At 39.0% G+C, this 12,085-nt stretch overlaps 1 protein-coding gene across 1 annotated transcript in view; it reads left to right on the top strand.

Moving 5' to 3' along the window:
* LOC129765754 (potassium voltage-gated channel subfamily KQT member 1-like) overlaps window positions 1-12,085 on the top strand; it is a 186,863-nt gene that overhangs the window by 158,708 nt on the left and 16,070 nt on the right. Inside the window, exon 7 of the mRNA XM_055766178.1 lies at window positions 11,466-11,610. Within this exon, the coding sequence (XP_055622153.1) occupies window positions 11,466-11,610 (145 nt within the window). The remainder of the gene's footprint in view (window positions 1-11,465; window positions 11,611-12,085) is intronic.

Genomic DNA, 12,085 nt, shown 5'->3' with positions numbered 1-12,085 from the left:
GGTGTACCGCGTGTATGAGCCTTATCGTTACGTCGAAATAGACGGCGTCATCACTGAGGAAGAACCAACTTAAAACTGTTGAGATAATTGCATGTGATCCAAGCTTAAGCTGTGGTAGATTGTATACTATTTGCTCTCCGTGATTGACCTGAACCATCGAAATTGCACACTGAATAGCGATGTTACGTGGACGCTGTGTAAACTACCAGAAGGGATAAAACCATTATCTCGCAAGTGAGTTTTTCAAATCAATCTTAGAGAAAACGGTGGTCGCTATAAAGCTAGATGTTGATAGATCATACAGATACGTTTGCAGTAACGAGACGTACAGTATAATTCACATGACACTGATAGAAGGTGCAATGAATATGTTCAGCCAATATCAAATTTTTTCTTCGAATGAGCACTAGGGCTACATTCTGTCAATTATATACCGGGAATTTGTGTTTTTTATAGAACTTGCTTCAGTTATCACAAAAATTCATATTATCGCCTTTATAAAAGGAGTTCCCAGAGGCACATTAGCATCCTCAACATAAGTATTAAATTGCGTCATTTATGATTACTGAGTAGAGATTTCACGCAATATAACAGGCCTTGAATGTATTTCAGAGTGGCAAGCTCTAGGATACGCGTATACTCGTAACCACAGTGCAAGCCGGAAGAAATATCTTTGACGAATAATTCCCTCGTCCAGGACGGGGATCTAACCCGAACCTCCGGCATGATAATGTGTGACGCTATTCACGGGAGCACTATCACGATCCTTACATTTGGTTATCAGTCTGAGCAGTACCTCCAGTTGGCAATGCATACTAGTTTCTCAGTAATGTTTACAGCGAATCAAATTGTAAACGGTTGTTCTACATTCTACATTCCTCATAGCTTTGCACTAATTGATTTTCAACACTTATAATAAATTAATGCTTTATGTTGATAATAATTGAAATTTAATAAAGTTTCTAACATATCAATAATCAAAACATATTGTTAATAATGTATGAAGAATGTATATAATTAATGATGATTAATAATGAAAGGTAATGTTTGATCGTGATTGATTCTTTTTTTTTTTTGTAACATTCGGTATCCGGTCGTCAGTTTTCTTTAGGCATGTTTTACTCTCAACATCTTAAATCTGGTCTGTTAGAAAAGTTTTCAAAGTTGTCATTGATTCATAATCTGTGTATGCTAATTCTATGAGCAGAAAAAATAATAAAAGTACTCTTGCTAAAATCTCAAAACTCCCTTCAAAACTTAATTTTCATGTCTTGTTCATATTTCTCCGGAACGTCATACCCGTATTGCCGTATTTCCAGCCGGAACGTAGTAAAATTACTCACAACAACACAGAAAACAGAACACTGAATGGAATAAAATGTGTTTATTCTGCAAGGGTTCCGTTAAATGCTAATGCCCTCTGATTTTTTTTTTCCTGTTTACTGTAGAGCGATACGATGAATGGCAACACTTTGTTCCCATTCGCCTAATTAAGTCAACTGGAAAAAAGACATTTAAAAAGATCAACCCGATAACCGGCCAACTATATGTCTTAATTTGCATATTGTGGCGATTTATTATGGGTCAAACGGAAAACCGTCTCGTAATGGTACAGTAAAATAAAAGCAAACGCTCCCATTTCGTTCGCCATTGATATGTAAACGCTGACCCCTCACCCACCACCCCGAACCGGCAGCCACGTCAGCAAAACGTGTGAAACTTCGTGTTCGGACAGCCCCGAAAAATGTGTGGCTCTTCCGTTGTAATCATTATAAAACATCATTAAAACAAGAGCACCAAAGAGAAAAAAAGAAGCAAATCAGTGACTCGCTTCGGCCGTCTAAAAGCCAAATTGCGCGCTCGAGGGAGCATACATTTTTCATCCAAATTTCCCGCTTTTATGGCACATTCACACGAAACGGCAACGCTAGAAAACGAACGTTAATTTATCCGGGAGTAGAAGAAGGAGGTTAACCAGTTTCATCAATCGGAAACGGAACGAGTAAATTCAAAAAAAAATCCACCGGAAGGAAGAGGTGCACTCTGTTGGGGTTGGGTGGGTGTTGTATGGTATCAAATTGCCGCTAGCCACAATGACTATCTTTGGTTGAAATATGGAACTCGGGACGCAAGCACGCAAACCGCTTTTGAGTTGTCTAGTTGGAAGTAACGGTGGCCGCGTGACATGTAAATGGATCGCCCCAAAGCATGTTCGGAGCTGAAAATAAAGCAGACACCCAAGGGAGCTAACTATTAGCCGTGTGGAAAGCGAGTAAGATTTTGCGATAGGGGAGCAGTGGTAAATTGACACGAAGCACCACAGACATGCAACCAAATAACATATCAACAACAAGCACCGTTCGATATTTCAGATGCAATTGAGTCGAAATAATTGAAGAATTGTTCGGAATGAAACAAATTGTATGATGGAAACAGACGACTTCAAAAACTACAGTGATGTAGGATGAAATAATAAAAAAAAGCCATAAAGCCCAGTTCCAACGAGGAAAACATTCCAGAATTGCTGAGGATTGAAGTCATAACTTAAAAGTGTAGAACACTAGGTTGATCACTTGAAACGTAGTATTATATTATAATGTAAACCAAATTAAAAAATAAAAAGAATTTAAGTAAAAAGAAGGATTAAAGTCAAAGATAACTAAGATCATTTCCATGTTCTGAACTTCAAGATTTCAGAACTCCAGACATGAATTATACTCCGCATATGACTGCAGGGGATACATCACCAATCACTTGAGTGTGGGGCACACTCAGATCTTTTCCTCGTTTCTTGTACAAATAAATCACGGCTGAAGATGAAGATGAAGATGATAAAGAAAAAGAAAGGCTATGGATTACAGAGTAGAACTGTAGATTCAAATGCCACCTTCTTGAATGTCAATTCGCATTGCAACTACATTCCAAATCCCGAAATTTAGATTCCAGATTTAATGTAAATCTTAGTTTCAGATATACGTTCTGTCAAATTAATACCGGGAGCTCGTAATTTTACATCTTCTCGCTGAACATTTTTTATTGACGTAGGACTACGTCTAACCGGAAGATATAGGGGGTGAAATGGAAATCTAGGCACTGAACAAGTAGGAAAAAATGCAAGATTTGGAACGCTTATAACTCGAGCATTTCTCAATAGATCGCAAAGGTTTTTGCATCAATTGATAGGAAATATATCTACGCATCTATCATAACGAATAACATTTCATTTTTCTTGAGATAAATAATTGAATAATTGTGAAATATCAAGCATTGTCAAAATGCACTATGTGCCCATTTTTGATTGGTCCATTTTGTGCTCCTCAAATCGTACCGACCAAAACGGGCAACCAGAGCAGCAGCGAAATAGAATGAAGCACGATTGGAAAGGAAAAAGAAAAAAATGAACGAAACATTGGTCGCAGTCTCACACATGCGTAATTCTCGAGCCAGCCAGTCAGCTTCATTCTTTGTGTGGACACCGACTGGACAACATCGTTGCTGGACGGGCTGGGCGGCGAGGGATCGAGTGCCTTTCTCAAGGCAAGAGGGCGGAGGTGGTAGCGCTGAAGTAAAATAGAGTAGTGTTTTCAAAGGGCCTTTCTCAAGGCTAGAGACGAATGAACTGCAAAAGTTTAAAGTCTCTCTAATTCATTACCATTACCATTACCAGTCAGCTTAAAAATCCCCGCTCCGCTGCCGTAACGATCATTCTCATTCAAACCGTACACCACATCGTTTCGCATCACATCACATCAACAAACTAACACAAGCAGCCATGTCTGGACATGGTAAAGGAGGAAAAGTGAAGGGAAAGCGTGTTGATCTGGAGTTCCCCGCAAGGGTAGCTAGGCCGAGCGCGTTAGTACCAGTGCACCAGTCCACCTAGCCGGCGTTATATAGTTTCGGCCGCCGAAGTGATCGAGTTAGCTGGTAAAGCTGCTCGCGACGATAAAAAAAAACCCGCATTCGGAACAGAACACATTCGGTTCGGTGGACATCAAGACAACAGGCAGTTGCAGCGAGTGGCGAGTGGCAAACGCAATCGCAAAACAACATCAGGTAGCAGAAGAAAAAAGTTTGTTCTTCATACAAACTGCTTTGGTGGCAAATCCAGAACAAGGCGGCATCGAAGGCGTTCGAAATGGTTTTTTTCAAAACCACGAGTACTAAGTTTTCTAAATTGGAACCATTCCTTAAAACAAGGCGCTTTTCAGGGCCATTAAACCTTCCAAAAAAGAGTTTAGGAAATACAGTTCAATGCTTTCTAAAACAATATCCAAAATAATAATCAAACACAAATTGATTTTTACATAATTTGTTTACCAGGATATGATGAGTATGTGAATTTGGCAGTTGTTCTGAGCTTATTGATTTTCACCAATTCTTAAATTGCTTCTAGATTGAAAGTACAGTAATTTACACTTATCTCGACATTTAGCTAATTGGACGGACCTGTAATGCGACATATTTAGTTGGACATTTTTGTTAACATAGAGTTCGGGGTCCAAATTATGACCCCACATTGAAAGTCGACACTGTACCACTGTCATCGCAAATGTTCAATTACAGGTTAAAATTACCTCCAATCCGATACTGAGTGGTGGTAATGCGACTTGCCATTGAATGTAATTTACTGTAAAATATGTCACAAGCTGGATGGGAAGAAATTTTCCAACTGTGAAAGCTGTAGCGAGTGACAAATGCAATCGCTAAACAGAAAGGTTTAGCCGAACAAGATGAGGATATCGAGTGATAACAAAACAATAAACTCTTTAGATTGAAGATAATTTTGTGATCCTGAAAAGGACCCTTTTTAGCCTGCATGTGAATCCAACGAGCGAACAAATCGTAATGAATGTATTTTTTTTTGCCATCACTGTCTTTTAACGCTCATTCGTTCGTCTCGTTGGACATTCTTTGTGTGGACACCGACTGGACAACATCGTTGCTGGACGAGCTGGACGGCGAGGGATCGAGTGCCTTTCTCAAGGCAAGAGGGCGGAGGTGGTAGCGCTGAAGTAGAGTAGAGTAGAGTTTTCAAAGGGCCTTTCTCAAGGCTAGAGACGAATGAACTGCAAAAGTTTAAAGTCTCTATAATACAATACCTTCCTTCCTTCCTTCCTCGTTGGACTCGCCCCTCTGGCTGAGTCTGCCGATTTGTCTCTATCCTGTGAGTGTGTACCGCTAGAGTATAAAACACGCGGACCCCAAAAAAATATCTTATTTTCTTTCAAACCGTAAACCCGTGTGGTTGTACGGCATCGGCATCCTGGACGTAACAAAGGAGGACAAGTTAAGGGAAAGGCAAAGTCTCACTCGAACCGTGCAGGTCTCCAGTTCCCTGTTTGTCGCATTCACTGATTGCTCCGCAAGGGTAACTAGGACGAACGGATTGGTGCCGGAGCACCAGTATACCTAACAGCGATTATAGAGTTTCGGCCGTCGGAGTGCTCGAGTTGGCTTGCAAAGCTGCTCACGACAATCAGAAACCCGCATCAAGAACAGAGCAGCTTCGGTTCGGCGCTCATCAAGGCAACAATTAGTTTCAGTGAGTGGCAAAGTGTTTCTCCGGAACGTCGCATTAAATGTAATTTACTGAACAACATGTCACAAGCTGGATGGGAAGAAATTTTCCAACTGTGAAAGCTGTGGCGAGTGGCAAACCCAATAGCTAAACAGGAAGGTTTAACCGAACAAGATGGGAATATCGAGTGATAACAAAAACACAACACCAAAGGTTCTTTTCAGAACCATCAACATGTTCATAAAGAGTAAACAGTAAACTAATCTATTTTTCAGGTAGATAGGTAGGTATTCACGTAGGAGAAGAAAATAAAACAATATATTTAAAATATATATTTAACAAAACCTTTGTATAGTCCGTCGCTCCGGTTATGTCCCCGACATTACCCACCCGTCTTTTTTTTTCTAAGTTGGTACCACAGTGGTGGAAAAATATAAAATGGTATCGTTTTATTTATCAATAGTAGTTTTAGAATCACGAAATATAATGAGAAAAAAACATGATGGTAATAATTAAAAAAGCACCTTTTTTGTAATACATATATACCTCATAGGGTTTTATTTTAAAACATCAATATTTTGTATTGCCTCCTCATGACTCCAATCAATCGATTTGCATTGATTTAACAGGACTTCTCCTTCTTCGATTTTTGCATATTCTTCCCTTTTGGCTTGTTTCAGTTGTGAGACATTGACGGAATTCACAATAAACGTTGCAGGACTGAATTCTCCATAGGTTCTCAATCGGATTGGGATCCGGTGGGATAGCAGGCCAATAAAAAACAACGATATTGTGAAAGTTGGTGCGGATTGCATCACCTCCTACATTACTCTAATTATTTGAGAGGCAAATTATCTCCCGGAAACCGCAAGCTGAGAACTGTCATTGGCCCTGTTGGACAACACATTTCGTCGTTTCCCGTAAAAGTATCCCACTACACCACCGTCGAGAAAACTAAAAGAAACTATGCGAGAAAACAACTATTTCGATCGGAATCAGTGGTCGGAAAACTCCCAATGGCCAAAAAAACCCACTTCAACTTCTCGCAGCTCCATCAGTTTTCTCACTCAAAAGACTTCAAGGACATGACGGTGGAAAAAAAATCACATACGTGACGTCAACATCAGTACTTTTTGGCTTTTGAAATCGAAACCAGCTCAATTGAGTCTCTACCAATCCTGCATAACCAGATGGAAAAGTTCCGGTCAACATATAGAAAATCGAGTACATCAGGAGGATGACAGCCTGTATTCCGGATCTAGATTATATAACACAGAAACCCGGGATGAACATGGTCAATAATCCAATACAAGTAACAAGGTTCATGAAAGAAAATGTCCAACAAACCATTTGAAAGTTTGCTTGCAAATAAAATTTATTCCATTTAATGAATATACAATATTCACATGCCCCTTATTCACTTTTTAACAGCTGCATAAAAACTATTCCAAATATTACTTGACTGTAAAATCTGGTAATGGTGCAGTTAGTAAGCGCGTTGGTTTTCCGAGCCGAAGGTTGAGAAGTTTGAATCCCGCCACTGTATAAAGTATTTTTCGGGATGGAAATTCGTTCGACAACATAACTTACGAAAAGCCCATTCTTACTTGATATAAACATTATGAACATTAAAGGTGCTCAGCATTGAATTAAATCACTTCAAACCGATAAATACACCACAGATTTCTCGTTTGCCGAAATATTTAGTCTACACCGATAAACGATTGATGCCTTGGAAAATAACGTTCCCCCCGTTATCACTGCCATGGAACGAATTTGGGGAGAAATTTGTTTTCGACAAATTGTTACATATGAGGGAGCGTTCATTTTAATTTTGCCAAAAATAGGATGAATAAATTTTTCGATAAAATCAAAATTAAAGATTTTCTCATCTTTATAGATAGAGGTAAACATAGTTCGAAAATTTTGTAGCCTCCGTTTTTTTTATCCCATCGGTTTATTTTTATTAGGCTCATTTAGCAATTCAGCTGTAACAGAGCCGAGTTTATCGTGTACATTTTTTCTCATGTTGTATATTACACAGTAGCTATTTAGACGTAAGAGTATTCCTATTCTTTCGATACATAACACATGTCGCCTTTTCGGCGTAAGAATATTTCTATTGTTCGAGTGTTCACAGTTGGACTATATACACAGCGAGACTGTTGATATGAGGATTCCATTGTTGTGTTATAAATAGCATCAATTACCGATGCAACAGACTGTAATGTGAGCGGTAAGAGACTGGGATTACCGTCACATGATGATTGTTGCGTGGACGTTTAGAGCTTAAACATTTGACGATGCAGAATTTGTCAATATCTTAGACTAATTCTGTGGCTTGACCACTTTAGGGTCGTTATCTTGTTGAAATATCTACTTTTATGAGATATTACATTCGGAATAAGTCAGCATAACGTCTCTAAGAATGTTGTTGTACCCAAAACGATCCATATCTCTGTTGGATCAAATAAACCTCCTCAGACCATTCAAACGCTTTCCGAATGGTAGACGTATGCGACAAATTTCGTCACTGGCGAACATGTTGAACTTATATTCATCACTGAACAGGATCGTACACCATTTCTCCTGAGTCCAGCTAATATAAGATTCAGCAAACAGGTGCCTTTTATTCCAGTTACTCAATGAAATGAGAGGTTTCTGTACAGGACGTCGCGAGAACAAACCAGCTTCAACGGACGTCGTCTGATTGTTCCAGTAAACCGACATTAATTTCGAGACGTATAACTCTTTCACTTGATATTTGTCACAAATTATTTTTTATGACATGCCATTCACGTAATCGTCGATGATCTTCTCTTTTAATTCCAATCCATTGCGTATTGCGCTAAAAAGTAGTAATTATTATTGTTTTTTTTTTATCTCATTTATTTATTTGTTAGGCTCATTAGTATTTTAGCTGTAACAGAGCCGGGTTTCAATCGTGTACATGTACGTATGTTTATGTTTCTATAAATTGTAAATTACACAGAAGTTAGTAGTAGCCATTTAGGCGTTAAGTTTTCTGTTCCATTACATTATGGTAAATTACACAGTAGTAGCCATTTAGGCGTAAGGGTATTCTTTCTGTTCATCCATTGTTCAGCAGGCCGGACAGCGGAGACAGTTGATATTGATCATTGTTGAGTTATTTATAGAACAGCAGCCCGATGTGTCTTGCAGAGCAGAGCAGTTGTATGGATGAATCGATCTTATTTCGACCGTGGATCGATTTCCATCGCTGATGATGGTTGCGTGGACGTAGTTATTCTATAACAACACAAAGATGGTCAATTGAGGGCCCTGAGTTTGAACTCACGATCGATCGCTTGGTAAGCGAACGCGTAACCAAGTGGCTACGAAGACCCCCCAAATTATTATTGTTATTGTTATTGAATTTTTTATTAGGCTATAAAAGTTATTCTAAAACACTGTATTTATCAGCCGCATGAATGATACTCCTGATATGCAGATCTTTTACATTGAAACTCATGACTCTCTTGCGATTGCTTAAAAAGGAACCAAGAAGTCGCCCAAGCGCGTTCACACATCAGAAGATTGGCTTATGAGTTATTTTCTTCCGGTCAAAACAAAAAGGAAATGGTCTCAACGCGATTCAGATCACGAAAGATCTGGACAGATATACCAAACAAACTGCAGGTTGTGGTGGCTGACCGGAAACACGCAAACCATATTGTTGTAGACTAGCACTTCACATTAGAGTATCAAGTTACGTAGTTACGTAGTTGAAATGGAGGGTGCGATAACAGAAACGGGCCTGACATGTGAATACATCAAGAGTAATGGAGAGGACAAACTCAAAAAGACGCCCTTGCTATATGTCAATATCCGGGATTGCCGAAGAGCAACATGTGAACGAAGTCTAAAGTGTGACTGAAAAAAATGTCCTAATTGCGGGAAACTCCACACGATCTCTCTGGCCCAACAACAACAACAACCAATAACTACAAACAATGTATTCGCCACCTTGCCAGTTGCCGGTGATTACGAGCACCGTGAAACGGAGAACCAAATCAGGTTCCGCCTGGCTTCCTTGAGAGTCGTTCACCTTTGAAGAACCCAGTACTCGAGGGGACATCACAAGAAAAGACTTCTGTATTGTCAGTTTGTAACGGCCTCCGAGAGTTGTGGTTAGCCACATGCAACTTACTGTCCTGTGCTCTCTACTTCTTGAGCCACGGTTGACCTTGGAAGACTTCAACTTTAACCAACTGGAGCGAACAGTACGACGACAACTCATTTTAAATATATAATCTTTTTAACAGCTTTAATATGGGGAAACAACACGCGACTCCCTAAACAGTCTTCAAATTTTAATATGAAATCAAAATCTGATTGAGATACAAATATTGAATCCGATATTCCACATACGGAGATCAGATTAAATTTGCAGATTGTAATCTATCACTCAAAAATGTAGCAGATATCTGCAATTTTAATCGAAACCCGGAATCTGTAATTCTGCAACTGCAACTCAGTTTCCAGATGAGGATTCCTGGAAATAGACCTTAGATTCAAACTGCGAATTACAGGCTTAAACTGCAGAGATTAAGATTCCATATTCTTGACTGTGTATGCCTCACACATCGCGGATATAAGCTCCCAATTCCGAATCTTTGGTTCCAGATTTAAATCTTAGTTTCAGATCTAGGCCCGACTTCAGACTCAGATTCCAATTCCTTAATTCCAGACCAATGTTTTCAAATTTGTCTTCTTAACCTTTATTCAGATATCTGATCTTCAACATTGAAAAAAAAACCCAGTCACTCATATGAGTTATATAGGTTGCCACGTCTATCGTTAACATTTTGAACAATTGTCAACCCCATAAGCTACGATATCTTGAGAGCAAAATCCGGTCTGTATGTTTATGATTATTGATAGTTGTAAAAATGAATTGTGAAAGCAGCAACGAGATATCAAATTTTCTCTAATTTCCCCGAGCAAGAACTTTAGAGATATTAAGAAAGTTTTCCAACAACGATACTCCAAGTATTCGTCAACCTGGGGCACGAATGTTCTAGGAGTGATGAGTTCGTCAAGAATGACAAAGGCTATGACAGACTGTAGATATCAGAAGCCATCGATGTATGAAAGAAATGCTTCTAAGTAACCACAAATCACCTCAAAGAACTAGAAGAGCAATTCAAATAACAGTTATATTCATGAGTTAAATTTCAAATCTAAGTGCTGGTTCTATCAATGAAATTCAGTCCCTCCTGATTATTGATTTTTGAAAATGAATATAAATTCTCATTGCTGAAACAAAACAAACATTAAGAAAAAAATAAAAATAAAAACAATTTAATTTCTCAATATGTGGGATTACTGTCTTTTCCTAAGTATCATGTGCTTGTAAATTCAACATTGTCTATCATTATAGCCTAATGTGTTACCACATGCAGGATATGTTTGCCGTCGGCTAGGCCATTGCGCTATGGTATCGTGCCCTGCCGTATTTCTATTTTTACCCCCCCTAAAGCAAGCATAATATATGCACAAAACAACAATTATCAGCTCGATGCGATCTACAATTAGAGACAATATTTGTCATTCCAGAACAAGCGCACCGTCAGATGGCGTTTCGCTTTTAAATATAGAACCCATTTGAGCGAATGAAAGCGAATCAGCAAACGACGCGCTGACATGTCTTAATTTACCAACCTGGTTCTGTGTTTGCTTTATTTTTATTTCCAAACAGTTCCCGCGCTCTAGAGCGTTGACTCCGGTCTTTGAATCCAAAGTAAATTAGAAGCCGCAGAAATGAACCGTTTCAGCACGAGCTTAGACAGCAGCAAATATAACCGACCGCGTGTCCATTAGCATTGGTTTCCCGACAGCAGCAGCAATCAATTATTAATCGCATCCATCATTAATATCCGGTCTCCGGTTGTCTGTTTTGGCGTTGTTCATCTTTCAACAGGTACTCCTTCCCGAACGCGGCGGAACGATTCCACGAACCGGGGCGCGTTTGTCAGTCAGAATAGCTCCTTGACGGAGGCGCCCAGTGACGAGGTGGAGCAAGAACCGGAAGCGGACGATGAACCGGAACCAGCCCGAGTGACGCAGTAAGTTGAAAAATTTCAATTATTCGAATGGATAATCTCTGACGTCATTCCTGGAAGAAGAAGCACTGGACTATTGGGGAAAACTGTTTTTATTCCAGGAATGCATTTAAATCGTAATGTTGATTCAATAAGCTTTATGTTCAGTCCAAAGAAATCCAATATATTTTAATTGCATTTGAAAATAAAATTCTCATAGTATTTCAAAATATTTTTTTGTCTCCAATCGTCCTAAACTTTAAACTTTTTCCAGCCACAAATAAGCAGAGATTTCGCAAAAGATGGAACAATTTTCATGTTACCAAAGCACCGATCAGGTTTAAAATAGGTTTTAAAAAATTAAAATAGGATCTTAAATTTTCTGTAACAAAAAATCGTGATCTCGATTTCTGATTTTCAATTCTTTTTTATTTTTGATCTTGCCTGTTTGCAAGGTTGTTCCAACTTGGAAGTAAAATCCAACATTCTAAAAACAATT

Source organism: Toxorhynchites rutilus, chromosome 2 (genome assembly GCF_029784135.1).
Source record: "Toxorhynchites rutilus septentrionalis strain SRP chromosome 2, ASM2978413v1, whole genome shotgun sequence".
NCBI classification, from domain to species: domain Eukaryota; kingdom Metazoa; phylum Arthropoda; class Insecta; order Diptera; family Culicidae; genus Toxorhynchites; species Toxorhynchites rutilus.
This window is presented reverse-complemented; position numbering and strand designations above follow the sequence as displayed.